The sequence below is a fragment of the Mya arenaria genome, chromosome 3 (assembly GCF_026914265.1).
Source record: "Mya arenaria isolate MELC-2E11 chromosome 3, ASM2691426v1".
NCBI lineage: Eukaryota > Metazoa > Mollusca > Bivalvia > Myida > Myidae > Mya > Mya arenaria.
In genome coordinates this window covers 83,450,716-83,469,469 of record NC_069124.1, presented here as the reverse complement: position 1 = coordinate 83,469,469, position 18,754 = coordinate 83,450,716, and the positions used below count along the sequence as shown (strand labels likewise).

Sequence of the window (18,754 nt, the reverse complement as noted above, 5' to 3'; positions counted from 1 at the left end):
TTCGTAAATGTTTCATAATGAATATCTCAAAGAGCGGAATAATTTTAAAGTGTATTCATAGACTGCAGATCTTCATGCATAGCGTATTGAAAATATCAGGTTAAAAAGACTAACTACATAAATGTTTTATAATAAATGTCTCACAGAGCAGAATAATTTTAAAGTGCATTCATTTCATTAAAGTCGTTTACATATCATACATATATTTAATTTATTAAACATTAGTCTTACTCTTTTTTACTATTTTTTTCCTACATAACTAAGATAAACATAGCGCCAAATGACAGCATTCAATGATCCATACATATAGGGAGCCCATGTTGTGTAATAGTCATATACAATCTTATAAATGTCAATACCATACTACCATGACATACAAGGTCAATAACACATTCGTCAAACGATTTTCGAAAAAACCAATGCATTGGTTGACAGCAAACGATGGTGAAACTTTAATTTAATCATATTTTATTGCATGAAGATCCATTTACACATTATATGATCAAGGAAACAACAGAGAAAAAGAAACAGTCCAATATAACATTGTTTACGTTCATATACAAAGGTTATGCATGGGAATTGGGCAAGCATGGTGGAAAGATAACCACGATTCTCTCGACTGGTTCGAGAATGTAGTAGTTATGTGCTTGCTCATGTCATCTAAGGCGTTATGGTTCTGTCAAAAATATAACAATGCTTTAAAAAATCAAGAATAGTAAATAAACAAAAACAATCATTCACTCTACGGAACGTTTCAAATATGATAACAAATAGTACTAAAATGATCCACTGTTACAATACCACATACCTCACGTGTAAGGATGCTTCATCAATACCATAAAGTAAAGAAAATCAACATCACATAAATGAGTTTATCTAAACGCGTATTTTAAAACTATGTCGTTCTTTTTAAAGGCAAACGTTCCTTGTAAACTCTAAATATGTTCTTATTTCCTGCCGATTATCTTCTGCGTCGACACGACTCCTTTAGAAAGTAGACCTCCTCCTTTACCGTTGAACAATGGAGGCCAAACTAGAAATTCCACAGTCTTTCCGGAGGCTGTGTTGGATGTGTATTTGTTAGTGTCGAATGGTTCGCCGATTCTGACACTCATGTCCATGTACAGCGGTGGTTCATGAAGCACCATCATCCAGCATATCTCCACACTGAGCTCCAGGAACGGCTTGGTGATTCGGACGTGCTCCTTGATTTTAGGGTCGGTCAGAGTCGAAATGAAGCCCTGTAAAATTAAACATACTTCAAAATGTATGTTTTACTCATCTCATATTGGCAAAAAGACGAGTATATGTAGGCGACCGCTTTTGGGTGATAAAATATTACAATTGTTTGCCAAAAAGACTATTGTTTATTCATGTAGACCGCAATATAAGTGTTATACTTATTTTATGCGTATTGTTGTGCGCTGTCCTTTAATTGTAAGACACACGTACTGGAGACATATCCGTTCTACGTATTCACAATGACAATACGCATATGTAAAGCAAGTTTTATCACAAACTGAATAAAACGTACAATCATTGGCGGTGTTAGTCTTGTATTACAATTCAAGCGATTCATTTATTGTTTTGAAGTAGTTTTCTTGGTGACTTTCCATTCGAAGACTGGTCACCTTTCAAACCTTTAAAGTTCCACACACTTCTAAAGTTTGCACCAGCTGACTAGAGCTGACAGGGGTATCTTACCATTTTCTCTTACCTTTTTGATTTCATCAATAACGCTATCGTAAGCTGCGATCTGTCTTCGGGCGTCTTTAAGCATTCGTTCTTCTCTGGATTTCACTCTGGCTTTAGTGTCCTTTGAGTATATCAACACAATTCCAATTACCAATATATACATGTATTTACTTTTATTATTATTGAAATAAACAACATTGTAAAAACGTGTACTGTATTAGATATATATGTTTAAATGTTTATCGGAATGCGGAACGCCGCATTAAAGCTTGACAGTACCGTTTTTTCCAATAGGATGCATAGTTAGGGGGCAGTAATTAAAACATGTCTTTTACTTCCATTTATAGTATTGTTTGGAGCAGAACTTTGTCTTGGATTGAAATATTCTGACCAAAAGTCATGACGATAGGGTAGAAGATAACTTGTGAAAGAATGGAATTATGCATTTGGCTTTATAGAATAGTAAGTGAATGTACTTGTTGATTATTTATATCGAAGATTTGACCTAATGACTTAGTTTTGACCTAAGGTGACCAATTTCCATTAGTGTTCCAGATATGACAGACACGTATTTTAACGTATGTTCATAGCAATTGGATAAAAACTATTAAACCCCATCGGCTTTCTATTACCCGTATAATTGCGTTGAAAAATTCGGCTAGAAAAACTGGTAAACATCAACATGGAATATATATTCATACATTCACAAAGTAAAATACTACTGTTTGCAAAACTGATCGAGGTTAAGCATAAACTACCGGCGTGGTTAAGTTTCAAATTGAAGCGTCGAGTCTGGCTGTTTAATTTTGGAGATAGCATGACCTCACCCTGCCGTGCACTGTTTACGTATTTTGTTTAAAACAACTGACTACCATGCTTCGCAAAATTCGTATGCGAACTGTATCAAAATTATCTGCATCAACACAAGGACCTTAACAAAAAAAAATGTAACGAAGTGTAAACGACTTCATGAGTGCACATAAAAACAGCCATTTTCCGTTGTTTAAAGCCTTTATGTTCTGTGTATCATATAATAAAAGGGAAACAAGTGAGTATCAAAAACATATTAAAAGGTCATACCGATTTCCCAAACGGACTGAGAACAACTTCTTTCAGCCGTTCAAAGTGATTATTAGCAGTGGTTTCACAAAAGTCGAATGCTTTCTGAAAAAGTACAGTAAGACAATCAATATTAGAATGCGGTACGTTGACAGACGGTGAAACAGTGATGGAGAGATACGCAAATTCAGTGAATGCCAGGAAACGTGACTTAACTAGAACTCCGATAACAAAGACTTTATCAAAGTTAATTTAACACCAATTAAGCATCATCAACAACATAGTACATGATTTTTCCTTTGGTATATTTATGATTAAAGAGTGGAAAAGTCATGCAGTAAAATGGTTGGATATATAATGTATATATTTCGAAAAATAGAGAACACATTCTTTCTCAAGGCCTCACACTTTCTAATACTTACTTGTAGCATCTCAATCAAGAAAACCGTCGCCTCCTTCTGAGTTCCTTTTATGTTTTTGTTTTTCATCATCTCCTCAAAAGCATCTGTCCATTGGTCATCGTAGAGCTGACCAAATTTCTCTGACAATTTCATGGCTCTGTTGGGGTCGCTCAGGTCAGCAATGTCGGCATTATTATCATGCAATTTGTCACCGGCCAGCTTGCTGAATCTGAAAAAAGGGTGTGAATATTTCTAGTTTTCAGGGGGAAAAAATCTGACTAAAACAAACAACAAAATGGTGCCGAATAGAGAACCACTTTTGGTTCACTCCAAAATTTGCCTAATCATTAAAATCATCAACTGTATAATAGAGACTTCAAATCACATTACAGATTGAAGACGTAACCTTTTAAGATGTTTCATTTTTATATCTTTAGGCATATAACTAGACTTGCGTTAAGGGTTTTACTTTTGACTGATATGGAGATAAACTAAGTGAATCTGTTAATATTATTTTTAAAGCGACTTATCATTTAAGCATAACTCTTCTTAAACTATCGTTGAATATGATAAGAAATGAAACAAATCTAAAGTACCAGTCCAATGTGTGTATCAAGAGTATGCGTAAACTTTTTGTTTTGTTTTTGCAGTTAAAGAAAATCATGTTTTAGAGGATAGTGAATTGTTTTTTTAATACAAAGGGAACTCAGTCACTATCTCGTATATATAATAATTCCCAACCCTATATGTTAAATGAATGAGTTAGGAGAAACCCAGAGTTTGATATGGAACCCCTTTTCGTTTTTGTGTTTTATATAATAAAAATATGTATATTTTCGAAAAAAATAAAACAAATTGGGCTGATCTATTTCAAACCATGTCATTTTGATGCTATAGTGTCTTTTAATTAAATAAAATTAAAGCAAATGGGTAGCATTGGCTTGAATAAAGACAACTTCAACAAGAAAATGAATATGTATACTATTAATTGCTTTAGGACGAACATAGAAAAATAGGCAACCATATAGATAGAACCCTTTGCTCATTATATCAAATATTTCAATGACTTAAGGAAGAAAAGTATTCTTTTTGTCTATTACAGAAACACAAGTTTCAAAAAGAATCGTCAACAATGTCAAGATGAACGGGGTGGAGATTGTTACTTTAGAGGCAATTTGACGGATAACGAAGCGAGGTTGAATTATTCTGACTCCGTTGTGTTGTAAAAATACAAAAATATAGATGAAATTAAAATAGATAAAATATAAGGATAACAAAGATATAATAATTATACACATTGACGGACGGAAAAGGGACAACCTTTAGTTTTGAAGCTAAAATAATTATAAAAATGTTATTATTGGAGGATATTTTAAACTTATATTATTAGCACTTGAGACAAGAACAACGGGTTAAAGGGATTAGAAACCAGATGAAACAATTGCAAGAAAAATAAAGAGTTTTTGACAATCTGGTGTCTAGCCCCTTAATCAGCCGGTTTGATTTTGCAGAAGGACGTATGTTTATATAGGAAAACGGAAATGTTGCTGACCCATAGTCACACTGGTCTAACCTAGGCTTTGACCCATATTCATACTGAGCTTAAATATCATGCTGCAAATATGCTGACCAAGTTTTATAAAAATCGGAGGAAAATAGTTGTATTTATGACACGAAATAAGAACTTCAACGCACCCACGAACACTCGCCCGCCCAATGTGTTTTCGAAAACAATATACTTGACATTAAAATACTTAACTCAGCATTTATAGCAGATTAGATTATTTTTCAGTTAAACATTACATGCAATACATTTGTAAAGTAAGCCATATATTTCCCTACTTTAAGACTGATCACTGTTTAGTCTATGTAAAGTTAAGATTTAAAGAAATGAAAAGCGGTAATAGTATACTATGTATACATGAGTAAATACCAGAGCCGATTGTATACAACTTGAATAAGTTGTCGATAAGTTATGTTTTGGCCCGATTGCACATTTAAATTTTTTCATTGGTTCATAGTAGTACTTGTATAAATATTGGCCAATCAATTAATATTTTGGCTCACATTGACCATACCCAAGAATTGGCGAGTATTATACATAATAACAATTACTTCCGAATTGAATGAATAAAACCAATCCAATAACGGATACATTGAAAGAAATAGAAAAAATACTCAGTAATTAAATGTACACCAAATTTAAACGAAAAACAAATGAAAAAGGTCAACACGACATTGACCAACTGACCTCAAAATTGATAGGGTACCACTGCTGGTCATTACTAACATGCCTGCATTTTTCAGTTATTGACCGGAAACGGATTTTAAGCTCGAGGTCACCATCCATTGACCTTTGACTACTGACCTCGATATCAGTAGGGTTTAACTGCTGGTCATTAGTTCGGGGGCATAAAAACGAGACGTTATTTATTACATATTAGGGTGTTTATTTTATGTCAAAGGATAGCAAGAAAAAACTCAAATACGCATATAAAGTGAGTTAATGTCATGCTTTTAAGCAGTTTTTGAAAAATAAGTATAAATGGAGTATATTCTGAAAAACTCACTGTTTCAAACCAAAAAAATGAAATGAACTCACTTTATATGCAGTATTAGTAAAGTACAGAATTCAGACTACCGAAATATTACTTCACTGTTTCTCTCTAGAAACGCTCACTCAAACTGAAATGCAGTGATGGGACAACAAACTAATGACAATGTTTGGCGCGATTGTCCAATTAAGTATCAATGAATTGTTATTTTAAGTGAGTTAACGGAATGAAATAAAAAGAAGAAAAAATGTTTGTTTTAGTTCAAGATTGCAATATATATTTCACCTCGTGAACACCAAAAGTAAAATTTCCGTCCAGTGGCGTGATATATAACTATTGGCACTCACTGGGTGAAATACATTTTTATCTGACACCAAAACAAAGATTAAAATATACCCTATGTAATCTTGTGTCAAAAGTGCATTATTAGAACTATTTTCATCGTCTAAGAAATCCATGATGGTTGCAATTGTTCATACCTGCTTTTAAGTTCATCTCTTTCTTCCCGTATCTCATTTAGCTGTCTCTGGTGATCTTTATTAATCTGTTCTTTTTCTTTGTACTGCCTTTTCAGTTCTTTTTCTAAATCCCTACAGAATCCATCGAGATGCACACTTTGTGCATGTTCCTTACCTAGACGATCTTCTAAGTGTTTTTTCTCTTCTTCAAGACTCTTAATGTGTTTTTCTAAATCACTATTTTTTTCCGAAAGCTTCTCCATTTTTTCCTCCTGCTGGCTCCAAAACCCATTTCTTTCTTCCATCAATAATGTTAGATTTCTATATCTGAAAATTAAACATGCAACCTATACTCAACGATAATTAACGTGTATTTTGTATAGTACAGAGCTAAACAATTTTGAGAACATTGACATGGGACGTAATGATGTCTAAGTATGGAAACGTTCAATGTCATTATATAAACGTCAGATGCCATGGATGGTGATTGCATATAATGTTTACCCAAGAACGTAAATGTCATCCGAGGCGTTAGCCGAGATAGACATTAACGCTTCGAGGGTTAACATTATATGCAATCAACCTCCATGACAATTTTCTATATGAGTAGCACATACACATTCTACGAGGGTTATTTCATTTGTAATGTTATTGCCCTTATAATGCCCCTGATGACGATAGAAATACGATTAATTTGATTGATGTAGGTCAATTCATTACATTAGAATTGATACCAAATAATAAAGTTTTTGCAAATTTCAAAAAATATGTTGTGTTATGTGATTAACAACATTAGCACGTGCATTATAAAATTGATATTTATTATATTCGCCTAAACTTTTCAGACCGTTTTATAACTATATAAGTGCTATAACTATTGTATGACGTGATGTCACAAAAAATGCAGGTGCACAATTTTTCCATGCTGAACAACATTCCTATGACGTTAAATGTGTGTAGTTGCAATAGTGTTGGAGCTACATGCGGAGCTATTTATATTTCTTATCATTTCTTACTAAGATCAAGGCCATAACTCTGTTCAAGGCCATAACTCTTGCTGGGCCGAGTTAAATGTCACACAAATTGCGAGTGCACAATTTCACATGCTGACTAACATTTCAGTGAAGATCCATATTTATCGGTGCGAACACTGCTATGAAGTTTCATGTATGTAGGTGCAATACTTTTGGAGCTCCTTGGGGCACAATATTTTGTGACAGTAGTACGTAGCAGAGACCATTGCCCATTTTTCGAGTTTTAGTTTTAAAGAGTTGACTGTTAAGAGTAAAATGGACACCTAAATAATGTACAATGAAAAAAGACGCACAATAATTTAAAGTGTAATTTCATAACAAATGATGGCCAAATATTTAAAAATAGCATCTGTTCATGTATACCTAATGCTGATGAACTTTATTTAAAATATTTCTAACTTTTCAAACAGAAGAAGCATAAAACAGTTTAATGGTGTTGCATTTTATACATGCAAATAGAATTCCGCAAATCGGTATGTAGCCTGTCGCCTCCCGATATCATTTTTTTAGTAAAGGGCACCATGACACCTTCTGACCCCTAAACCAATAGGGGTCATTTTCTTATCATGACACCTTCTGACCCCTAAACCAATAGGGGTCATTTTCTTATCATGACACCTTCTGACCCCTAAACCAATAGGGGTCATTTTCTTTATACGAAAATGAACATAACGAGTTTGAAAACTCTAGAACAAGTTATTCAAAAAATAGTGATCGGAAATGAAAGTGTGAAGCCGACAACGACGACGCCGAAATAAGTAAGCCTGATGTTAACCAGTCGACGAAAAAAAATATGGAGTAAAGTTACATTCCATCACCTTACTGGACCCAAATATTCGAAAAGTAAAATCAAAGTTAAAATGCGTACTTAATTATATCTATAAAAATAAAATGCTATTTAATTAAAAAAATACCAAGTGAAGTGCCCAGGTGTAAGAGTTAATAATTTTAACTTGTAAATTGCAATACTTGTTCTGAGCGCCATTTGCTGCTCTGTAAAATACCTGAAAATTCTGTGACATTTTCAATGTACAATGAATATTTATGTGAAAAGCTACAGAAACAAGCTCAGTATCCATAAGTTTAAACATAAACATTAAGTTTTGAAAACTAAGCCCAGCTTCTAGTTTTTACGACTTACAAACGTAAACTAATTTGAAAGATTCTAGTGTGGGTTGGGTTATACCTATATATGAGTTTAAAAAATAGTCTTAAAATTACATATGAATAATTAGCAAAGCTATTTAATATCAATGCAATTAACTTGTGCAATAATATAAGTTGTGATTAAATGAACACGCACACGTTCACGGCCTAAAACGTTACTTTCGATACACCCTTTGTATTGCGGGTAAAAAACAATGAACCACTGGAATATTTAGATCATACTCATCATGAAGTTGTTGAATTTCACGATCTTTTTCCTTCAGCTCCTTCAGTCGTTTTCCATCTACTGGCGGAGTTACCTTCCCTCTGGAATATAGCGTATGAACTATAACAACGTTATGACTAATGCATAAGGAACTGTCTGCGCTTTATGACACAACCAATGACGCATCAAACTGCGGGCATATCACTCATACAATAAACATATTAATATGAGTATCATATACTCATATCATAGAAGATAATTGTTTGTTTCAGTGTAGGATCGCGATATATTTCGATATAGTCACCAAAAAGCTGTTTCTCACGAGCTAAAATTAAAAAAAAAATACTAATACCAAATTGATTTTTGATTTGTTTGAGAAAAAAATACCACTTTCATTCCACTTATAAATCTCTATTTATAACTGGGAAGCATTTGATAAATAATATGCCTGTGTCCATTTTGTAAACTGGCTTTTGGGAAATGTTGATTAGTAAAAAATTGCCTGAAAGTGAAAATAATTTGAAAGATTCTAGTGTGGGTTGGGTATACCTAAATATGAGTTTAAAAAGTAGTCCTAAAATTACATATGAATAATTGGCAAAGCTATTTAAACTCGATGCAATTAACCTGAACACTAATACAAGTTGTGATTAAACGAACATAACACACGTTCAGGGCCTAAAACGTTACTTCCGATAAACCCTTTGTTTTCCAGGTAAAAACTAGAACTGTAAGCCAAAGGCTAACGAATACCCCCCAACCCTTCCCTGTGATATTCCAAAATGAAGGTGGACGGGTGAATTTGGCAGTCTGCCAACCCAATTTCTGTTTACCCACCCCCACCCCCCCACACATGAGTACCAAGGAAATAATACAGGTGTAAAAAATCACATATACAAAGGTTCACATAATGGTCATGGATATCCATGGATATCTGAAAGTTTGTTGTTTCTCTCATTTTCACCATAAAGGGGTCATGACTCCTGGCAGGATATTCCAAAATGAAGGTGGACGGGTGAATTTGGCAGTCTGCCAACCCAATTTCTGTTTACCCCCCCCCCCCCCCCCCCCCCCCCACACATGAGTACCAAGGAAATAATACAGGTGTAAAAAATCACATATACAAAGGTTCACATAATGGTCATGGATATCTGAAAGTTTGAGAAAAATATATTGAAAAATGACAAAGGAGTAGGCCACCAAAGCGAATATTACCCCACTCCCACCCACCTCAGGGGAGATAACAAACCTGTTTCTCTCATTTTCACCATAAAGGGGTCATGATGAAAAATGACAAAGGAGTAGGCCACCAAAGCGAATATTACCCCACTCCCACCCACCTCAGGGGAGATAACAAACCTGTTTCTCTCATTTTCACCATAAAGGGGTCATGACTCCTGACAGGATATTCCAAAATGAAGGTGGACGGGTGAATTTGACAGTCTGCCAACCCAATTTCTGTTTACCCACCCCCACCACCTCCCCCCCACACATGAGTACCAAGGAAATAATACAGGTGCACAAAATCACATATACAAAGGTTCACATCATGGTCATGGATAGCTGAAAGTTTGAGAAAAATATATAGAAAAATGACAAAGGAGTAGGCCACCAAAGCGAATATTGTAACAAATTTAAGGCCTGTATGCACCTAACTTCAGGACTTTTGATGGTCTTTTTAAGGACAAAATCAATTAAAGGTCTTTTTAAGGCCATGCAAACATTCTGATTAATACAGGTGCACCAAATCACATATTCAACAGTTCATATCATGGTCATTGACATCTGAAAGTTTGAAAAAGATTTATAGAAAAAATGAGAAAAAATGACCAAGGATTAGGCTAGACAAAGCTGTATAATTTTTGCCTATTTTAACTTATTCAGGGGCCATAATTGGAGACATGATCATGTGATTCCAACCACAATCACAGGGGCAAATGTTCTCACCATGGCTAAAAGTTTGAAAAAGATTCATTCAAAAATGACGAAGGAGTAGGACGAACAAAACTAATTTTACCCAATTTAACTCATTAAGGGGCCACAACTCCACTCAGGATCATGTGACTCCCACCAAATTCATGGAGGCAAAGGTTTACATCATGGCCATTAATATTTGAAAGTTTGAAAAAGATTTGCTCAATAGCTTCAAAGAAGAATCCTGAACAAAGCTAATTTTGCCCAATTTAACTCATTAAGGGGCCACAACTCCACTCAGGATCATGCGACTCTGACCAAATCCACGGAGGCACAGGTTTACATCATGGTCATTAATATTTGAAAGTTTGAAAAAGATTTGTTCAATAACGACAAAGATGAATCCCGGACAAAAAAAAAACGGACGGACAGACAGACGGACAACCCGATTCCAGTATACCCCCCCCCCCAAACTTTGTTTTGGGGGGTATAAATATGAACCATTGAAAAGTTTAGATCATACTCATCATGAAGTTTTTGAATTTCACCATCTTTTTCCTTCAGCTCCTTCAGTCGTTTTCCATCTACTGGCGGTGTTGCCTTCCCTCTGAAATATAGCGTATGAACTATAACAACGTTATGACTAGTGCATAAGGAACTATCTGCGCTTTATGCCACAAACAATGACGCATCAAACTGCGGGCATATCACTCATACAATAAACAAATTAATATGAGTATCATATACTCATATCATAGAAGATAATTGTTTGTTTCAGCGTAAGATCACGATATATTTCGATAAGGTCACCAAAAGGTTGTATATCACGAGCTAAAATTTAAAAAATAATTATAATAAATTTATTTTTGATTTTTTTTTAAGAAAAGAAAAAAATACCTCTTTCATTCCTCTTATAAATGTCTATTTATAACTGGGAAGCATAATAAAATTATGATAAATAATATGCCTGTGTCCATTTTGAAAACTGGCTTTTGGGAATTGTTTATTAGTAAAAAGTTGCCTGAAAGTGAACATATCGATCTTTATCATGTATAAGTAATTTAACCCATTTTGACATTATTCAAATGACATCGAACCCATGGCACACATTTGTAATAAGCCAACGCTGATGCAAGGTTGGGAAGAATAGGTCACAAATCTTGATTATTTCAAAATGTGTTTCTCTTACTCCGGAAAATCTTTGTTATCAGCAGATCCCGTTACATTTATGGTATTGACATGACGCTGCTGACCGGGCGATCTTTTTACACTGAAGAAATACAAACAAAAAATAGGTCCCTGTTCATGTAATATTATAACTGGAATTACATTTTTTTTTGACACTAGACACGTCGAAATGCGACAAAAACCAGGTTTTCAATACACTCAAGCAGAAGATATAGGCAAAATAGGCTACATATGCTAGATATATGCTTGAGTATTGTCGGTGAAACGACAATAATTCATCTCAAGCCCGCAGCTGAATACAAATGATGAAAACAGTTCAGAGGGAAAGGTTGTTAAATTAAATATGAAAGTGTTTTTTGAATATCGAACTGATTTTGTTTTAGTGAGTTTGTTCGGGTGACACACAAGCTACTCATTGTGAACATTTGTGCCTTGTTGTTTGTGAATTCCGAAACGCAGGGTCATGTTTAAGCCAGGACAAGTCAAAATACCAGGCATTTAGACCAAAGATTCTCAGATATGATATTGACCTTAACTCTACTGACATGAGTCCTTCACATGATACACAGGCGTTTCATGTTGTACATTTGTGTTAAGTAATTTAATAATACCCCTATGCATGGTCAACCTACAGCCCGGACAAGCTTAAATATCGGGAATTTTGACCCATGAACCTTTTGTTGAACTTGACCTGCGACCTACCGATATCTTGTGATACACCGGCTTCAATTGATAAATAAAAATATATAAAAAAATCTTAATTCACGGATAAGTTACAGTCAAATTACAAAGAATGTTGATAAATGACCCTTTAAGAGTGTGCTTTTGACCCATGATCTAGAGACATGTGTCTTAAACACTTCACATCATCTTAAAACTCAGTCAGACAACTCACTTCTAAAAATTATTTCTTAAGGTTTCAAAAAGAAAGAACCATTTTAAGTAATCAAGATTTTAATACCGAGAGTTACATCTTCAAGATTAAAAAAATACTCACGAAATGATGCTTAAAATGCTACTTTGTCCATGTATTTGGATTTGCACTCAAAGCCTGATTGTTATCTATTTTAGAATGAAGTATTATGAGTTCAAAACACGCTGACACATATAATTCCAATAGAATTGAATTTCATTCGACATTATGAACTGATTGTGCGTTCAGCTGATAAACATAAATTGATGTTGTCATTCATTTTTACGTATAGCACATTCTTTACACCCAATTTCCATTTGAAAACAAAAACAATACAACGAAAAAACCCGCAAGGGTGGTACATTTACGCATACCTAAAAAAGTGCGTCTTTGCAACAATAGGGCCATGACGGCCCTTTATCGCCTGAGTGAAAGTTTTAAATTTTTGTTTTTATGAGAGTTTATTTAATCATGGCAATGCAACTACGGATTAAACTATGATCGATTATTGTCAAATGTTGTGGTGGTTGAGGTCATCCAAGCACAACATAGATTTTTGTTTTCAAAACTGTACTACACATGGTCAAAATTCCATTGCTGTACCTTCAAAATTAAGAAAGTAGGTAAAAAGGCAACAGTCAAGGTCATTCAAGCACAACATTGATATTTGTTTTCAAAACTGTACACATTGTCCAAATTATACTTCTGTAGCATTAAAAATATAAAAAAGTATAACAAAAGGTCACAGTCGAGGTCATCCAAGCTCAACATTGACATTTGTTTTCAAAACTGTACACATGAGCCAAATTTCATTGCTGAAAATAAGAAGGTCAAAGTGTCAAAGACTAGGTCAGCAAAAGCACAACACTGATACATGTTTTCAAAACTGTACACATTGCCCAAATGTCATTGCTGGAGCTTCATAAATAAACTAGAAATGTGTCCATAGGACACGGATGCCCCCACTTCGATTTTTTGTCACAGAAAATAAGCCATAATGATTATTCAGGATAATCTGAGGGCCCTAACTCCTAAATGATTAAAGCGATTTCCATGGCTATCGAACTTGATCAAGATATTATGGTCACAAACATGTGTTAAAAGTTTGGTGAGGATTGGACAAACAGTTTTCAAGAATTAGATCGGAAACAATCTTCGGGACGTATTTTTCAAGTCTTTTTTTGCAAATAAAGGGCCGTAACTCCTAAATGACAAAAGCGATTTCCATGGCTATCGAACTTGATCAAGATATTATGGTCACAATCATGTATGTAAAGTTTGGTGAGGATTGGACACATACTTTTCAAGAATTAGATTGGAAACATATATTTTTGAAGTATTTTTGGCAAAAAAGGGCCGTAACTCCTAAATGACTAAAGCGATTTCCATGACTATCGAACTTGATCAAGATATTATGGTCACAAACATGTGTTTAAAGTTTGGTGAGGATTGGACAAACGGTTTTCAAGAATTAGATCGGAAACAATCTTCGGGAATTTTTGGCAAAAAAGGGCCGTAACTCCTAAATGACTAAAGCGATTTCCATGACTATCGAACTTGATCAAGATATTATGGTCACAAACATGTGTTTAAAGTTTGGTGAGGATTGGACAAACGGTTTTCAAGAATTAGATCGGAAACAATCTTCGGGACGTACGTACGTACGTACGTACGGACAAGGGCAACCCTATATGCCGCCACTTTGTGGGGGCATAAAAAGTAGGTCAAAAGGATGGGACAAGCTTTGACCCTAAAGCATAATTTGAACAAACTTGGAAGAAGGCCATCATATGGCATTACATAACACATATCAATGTTTTGGGCCATGTGGTTTGAGAAAAGCAGATTTCAAAGACACCCTAATAGAGGTAAATAGGAAACATATGAACCCAAGGTTTGGCCAGTTTTATCCCCATACTCATAATTTGAACAAATTAATGGAGGACCTCTGTATGATGATACATACAAAACATTAAGGGTCTTGGCCTAGGGTTTCAGACAAAAAGGTTTTCGACGTGTTTTCTTTTATAAGTTTATAGAACACTTGTGATTCCCATTTCGGGTCCAGTTTTCACAGCAGGGGCATAATTAGAACATACTTGGTAGAGTATCACTAGACTATACAACACACCAAATATCCGAACTCTGGGCCTCATAGTTTTTGTCAATAATTATTTTGCCTTTTCGGTTAGCATGGCAACCAGAGTTCTGCATTGAATCTATTTCTTCAATAATTTTGAAATTGCACCATCCAAGTAAATTCCCGTGAGGTTTATGTACAGAAGTTGTTTAAAGCAATTGTTGACGGATGACGGAAGGACGGACCTATTACGGGTGTTGGGTGACAGGAAAAGCTCACTATTGAAAAAACATGCTATCAAAGTTTGACATTTGATGACGGTCAGAGGGACCGGACCAATTTCAGTGTAATCGGACCGAGTTAAATTGACCAGTCAGGACCGTTGGATCATGACCATGACATTATTGTCAAGAATTGTTGACGCCATGTAAACCGCCCGCCTGCACACCAATCCGCACGCTCATCCGCCTAACGACATACCCCATCTAATAACCTAGCATTCCCTTCGGAAAACCAGGTTTATAAACACTAAGTATTTTACAATTGTACAATTATGAACATGACGTAAAAATCAATCAATCAATATCGTTATTTTCTTCCTGAAAAAAGATGTACATAATTATGTACACATAGGTATAATGGTAAATTTAAAACGCTTATGCAAAGAGATTAAAAAATGTTAAATATAATTTTATTATTAAATAATGTATAAATCATTTAGTTTATATGAGTTTCTATATCTCATCATACAGCAAAATTACACAACGCCAATTTGACAAACACCGAATTCACGATACAGATGTGAAAAACGGGCATTGCAGACTAATACAAGTTTAAGCCAAATACTTACGATTGCTTTTCTCCCAGAGTTGGGTTCATGTCCTTTCTGAAATACAAGACCGATAATACTGCTGACTTTTATGATATATTTAGTGTATGATGCTAAGATTGAAAACGACAAAGCTTTGGAAAAGGTCAACATGAACATTTCTTTGTTTGTTAAGATTCATTATCAATCGATTATTTCCGACTAGACAGAAATAAGAAACATTTATTTTTTAGCAAATTTATAGGAAATTTAAAGCATTTTGACATTATTAAATTGACATCGAAACCATAAGACACATGAGTAATTCAACATCGCTGATGCTAGGAGACGAGGAATTGGTCACAAATTGCATGCTCGCGGCTGAATATAAATGATGAAACAGTCCAGAGAAAGGTTTTTGAAATAAAGGTTTTATAGATGAATATGGTATTGATTTTGTTTTAATGTATGGTGACATATTACTGCCGTAAGATAACCTGATAGCGTTCGCGAATTGTTTTCGCGACAATTACTTAGCTATCTAGTTAATATTCACTAAGTTAACTTTCTTAAACAAATTGATTAAAGGCTGCAAGACCCGGCCGTTTCGGGATCAAAATAATTTAGTACAATATCAAATGGTAAACTAGAATCCAAAAAGGTATTCCACATTTCAATACCGAGAGTTACATCTTCGAGAAGAAAAGATGCTGAAATTGCTTCTGTGTCCGTTTAAATTAGTTTAGTTTTGCACATACAGCTTGATTGGAATATTTTTTGAACGAAGATTTCAAATATGCTGACACTTTAATACCAAAAGATATAAAATCATTCAAAATTACGAACTGTTTGTGAGATCACATAATATAATCCATTGAATATTGCACTCCATTTGACATAAAACACATCCTTGGCACTTATTTTCGTTCGAACAACAAAACAATAATACCGGAAAAACAACAACGCTAATACAATTGCACATGCGCAAAACACTTAATCGCAATAGATCGCACACAAGTTAACGTATAACGATAGGGATATTATTCAAATACTTACGATGGGTATGCTCCCAATGTTTTGCTCATGTCCTGTCTGAAATAAAGGACTTCGATAGCACTTCTAACTTAAATGATAATGATAGTGTATGATGCTAACATTGAAAACAACAAAGTCTTGGAAAAAGACAGTATGAACATTTCTTGGTTTACAACGATTCATGATGAAAGAAAATCGATCAATTTATTTATACAAAAATCGGTAAAACAATTATCATTACATAAATGTTCAGGAAATGTGAAAAGTTGCTGTAAAATATCCTGATCCTGTAAAATAATTAGTTTACTATGATTCAAAATTATATAGACGCTATACGCAAGTACCATAATGGAACAATATGTGGCGTGAACGGTATAGCGGCTCCAAAACTGTATTATTTATTATAGTGGGTACATTTAAAACATTAACAAGAGCGGTGTCAGACAGCTATATCCCCCGCCTCATGGGGACATTTTTTGTAACGAAAGCCAATCAATGATAAGGGTAGTTTCTCAGGAACATAAGAAATGCGTAAAATTAAGAAAGGGCGATAACTCTTTCAAAAAAGGTCAAATTGCAAACGCCTGACAATATGCACTGTGTCACTATATAGTCATAAATGTAAGGAGTCGCGAAGAAACCAATTTTAAATGTAAAATAAAGAAAGGGCAATAACTCTTTTAAAAATGGTCGTATCGCGAAAGCCCGACAATATGCGCTGTGTCACTATATAGTTATCAATCTGTGAACGTTTGGTAGAAATTGCATGAAAAATGTAAGAGGAGTTGTGAAGAAACCAATTTTAAATGTAAAAAAGGGCAATAACTCTTTCCAAAATGGCCGAATCGCAAAAGCAAGACAATGTGCGCTGCTATACTTTATGATTATCAATCTGTGAATGTTTGGTAGAAATCGCATGAAAAACGTAAGAGGAGTTGCGAATAAACCAATTTTAAATGTAAAATAAAGAAAGGGCAATAACTCTTTCAAAAATGGTCAAATCGCGAAAGCCCGACAATATGCGCTGTGTCACTATATAGTTATCAATCTGTGAAAGTTTGGTAGAAATTGCATGAAAAATGTACGAGGAGTTGTGAAGAAACCAATTTTAAATGTAAAAAAGGGCAATAACTCTTTCCAAAATGGCCGAATCGCGAAAGCAAGACAATATGCGCTGCTACACTTTATGATTATCAATCTGTGAAAGTTGGTAGAAATCGCATGAAAAACGTAAGAGGAGTTGCGAATAAACCAATTTTAAATGTAAAATAAGCAAAGGGCAATAACTCTTTCAAAAATGATCAAGTCAGGAAAGCCCAACAATATGCGCTGCTTCACTTTATGATCATCAATCTGTGAAAGATTGGTAGAAATCGTATGAAAAACGTAAGAGGAGTTGCGAAGAAACCAATTTTAAATGTAAAATAAGCAAAGGGCAATAACTCTTTCAAAAATGGTCGAATCGGGAAAGTACGACAATATGCGCTGCTTCACTTTATGATCATCAATCTGTAAAAGTTTGGTAGAAATCGCATGAAAAACGTAAGAAGAGTTGCGAAGAAACCAATTTTAAATGTAAAACAAGAAACGCCACAATGCAACGAAACTAGGTTTTTAATGATTGACAGAAGAACTTCAGCCTGTGTCTGTTTTTCTATTTTTAGTAACAATGACCTTGACCCTAGGGACCCCAAATGCAATCCATTGAAAGGTATCCATAAACTCTTCCTTTATACCAAGTTGTGTCAGGATATGTCAACCCTAACTTAAGATATTCAGTTTCAACCATTATTCTATTTTTAGAAACAGTGACCTTGACCTTGAATATAGGGACCCCAAAGGCAATCCCATGAAAGGTATCCATAAACTCTTCCTTTATACCTGGTTTGGTCAAGATATGTAGACCCTGATTAAAATTATTCAGTTTCAACTGTTTTTCTATTTTTAGTAACAGTGACCTTACCTTGAATCTAGGGACCCAAAAACGCAATCCCATAAAAGTATCCATAAACTCTTCCTATAGACCAAATTTGGTCAAGATATGTCAAAGCTAACTAAAGATATTAAGTTTGAAACATTTTTCTATTTTAAGTAACAGTGACCTTGACACTAGGGACCCCAAATGCAATCCCATGAAAGGTATCCATAAACTCTTCCTATAGACAAAGTTTGGTCAAGATATGTCAACGCTAACTAAAGATATTCAGTTTGAAACATTTTTCTATTTTTAGTAACAGTGACC

The 18,754-nt window shown here is 34.6% G+C and overlaps 1 protein-coding gene across 2 annotated transcripts in view; it reads right to left on the bottom strand.

The window, feature by feature from the left end:
• Positions 1 to 445: 445 nt before the first annotated feature.
• LOC128226997 (probable DNA double-strand break repair Rad50 ATPase) overlaps positions 446 to 18,754 on the bottom strand; it is a 31,400-nt gene continuing 13,091 nt past the window's right edge. The window contains exons 5-14 of one of the 2 annotated variants that reach the window (XM_052937151.1): positions 16,534 to 16,569; positions 15,520 to 15,555; positions 11,678 to 11,758; positions 11,012 to 11,095; positions 8,592 to 8,675; positions 6,190 to 6,495; positions 3,177 to 3,384; positions 2,776 to 2,859; positions 1,718 to 1,816; positions 446 to 1,241 (exon numbers count right to left, since the gene is read on the bottom strand). In XM_052937151.1, the coding sequence (XP_052793111.1) occupies positions 948 to 1,241; positions 1,718 to 1,816; positions 2,776 to 2,859; positions 3,177 to 3,384; positions 6,190 to 6,495; positions 8,592 to 8,675; positions 11,012 to 11,095; positions 11,678 to 11,758; positions 15,520 to 15,555; positions 16,534 to 16,569 (1,312 nt within the window). In that variant the 3' untranslated portion in view covers positions 446 to 947. The remainder of the gene's footprint in view (positions 1,242 to 1,717; positions 1,817 to 2,775; positions 2,860 to 3,176; positions 3,385 to 6,189; positions 6,496 to 8,591; positions 8,676 to 11,011; positions 11,096 to 11,677; positions 11,759 to 15,519; positions 15,556 to 16,533; positions 16,570 to 18,754) is intronic. The other variant, XM_052937152.1, reaches the window with a different exon arrangement.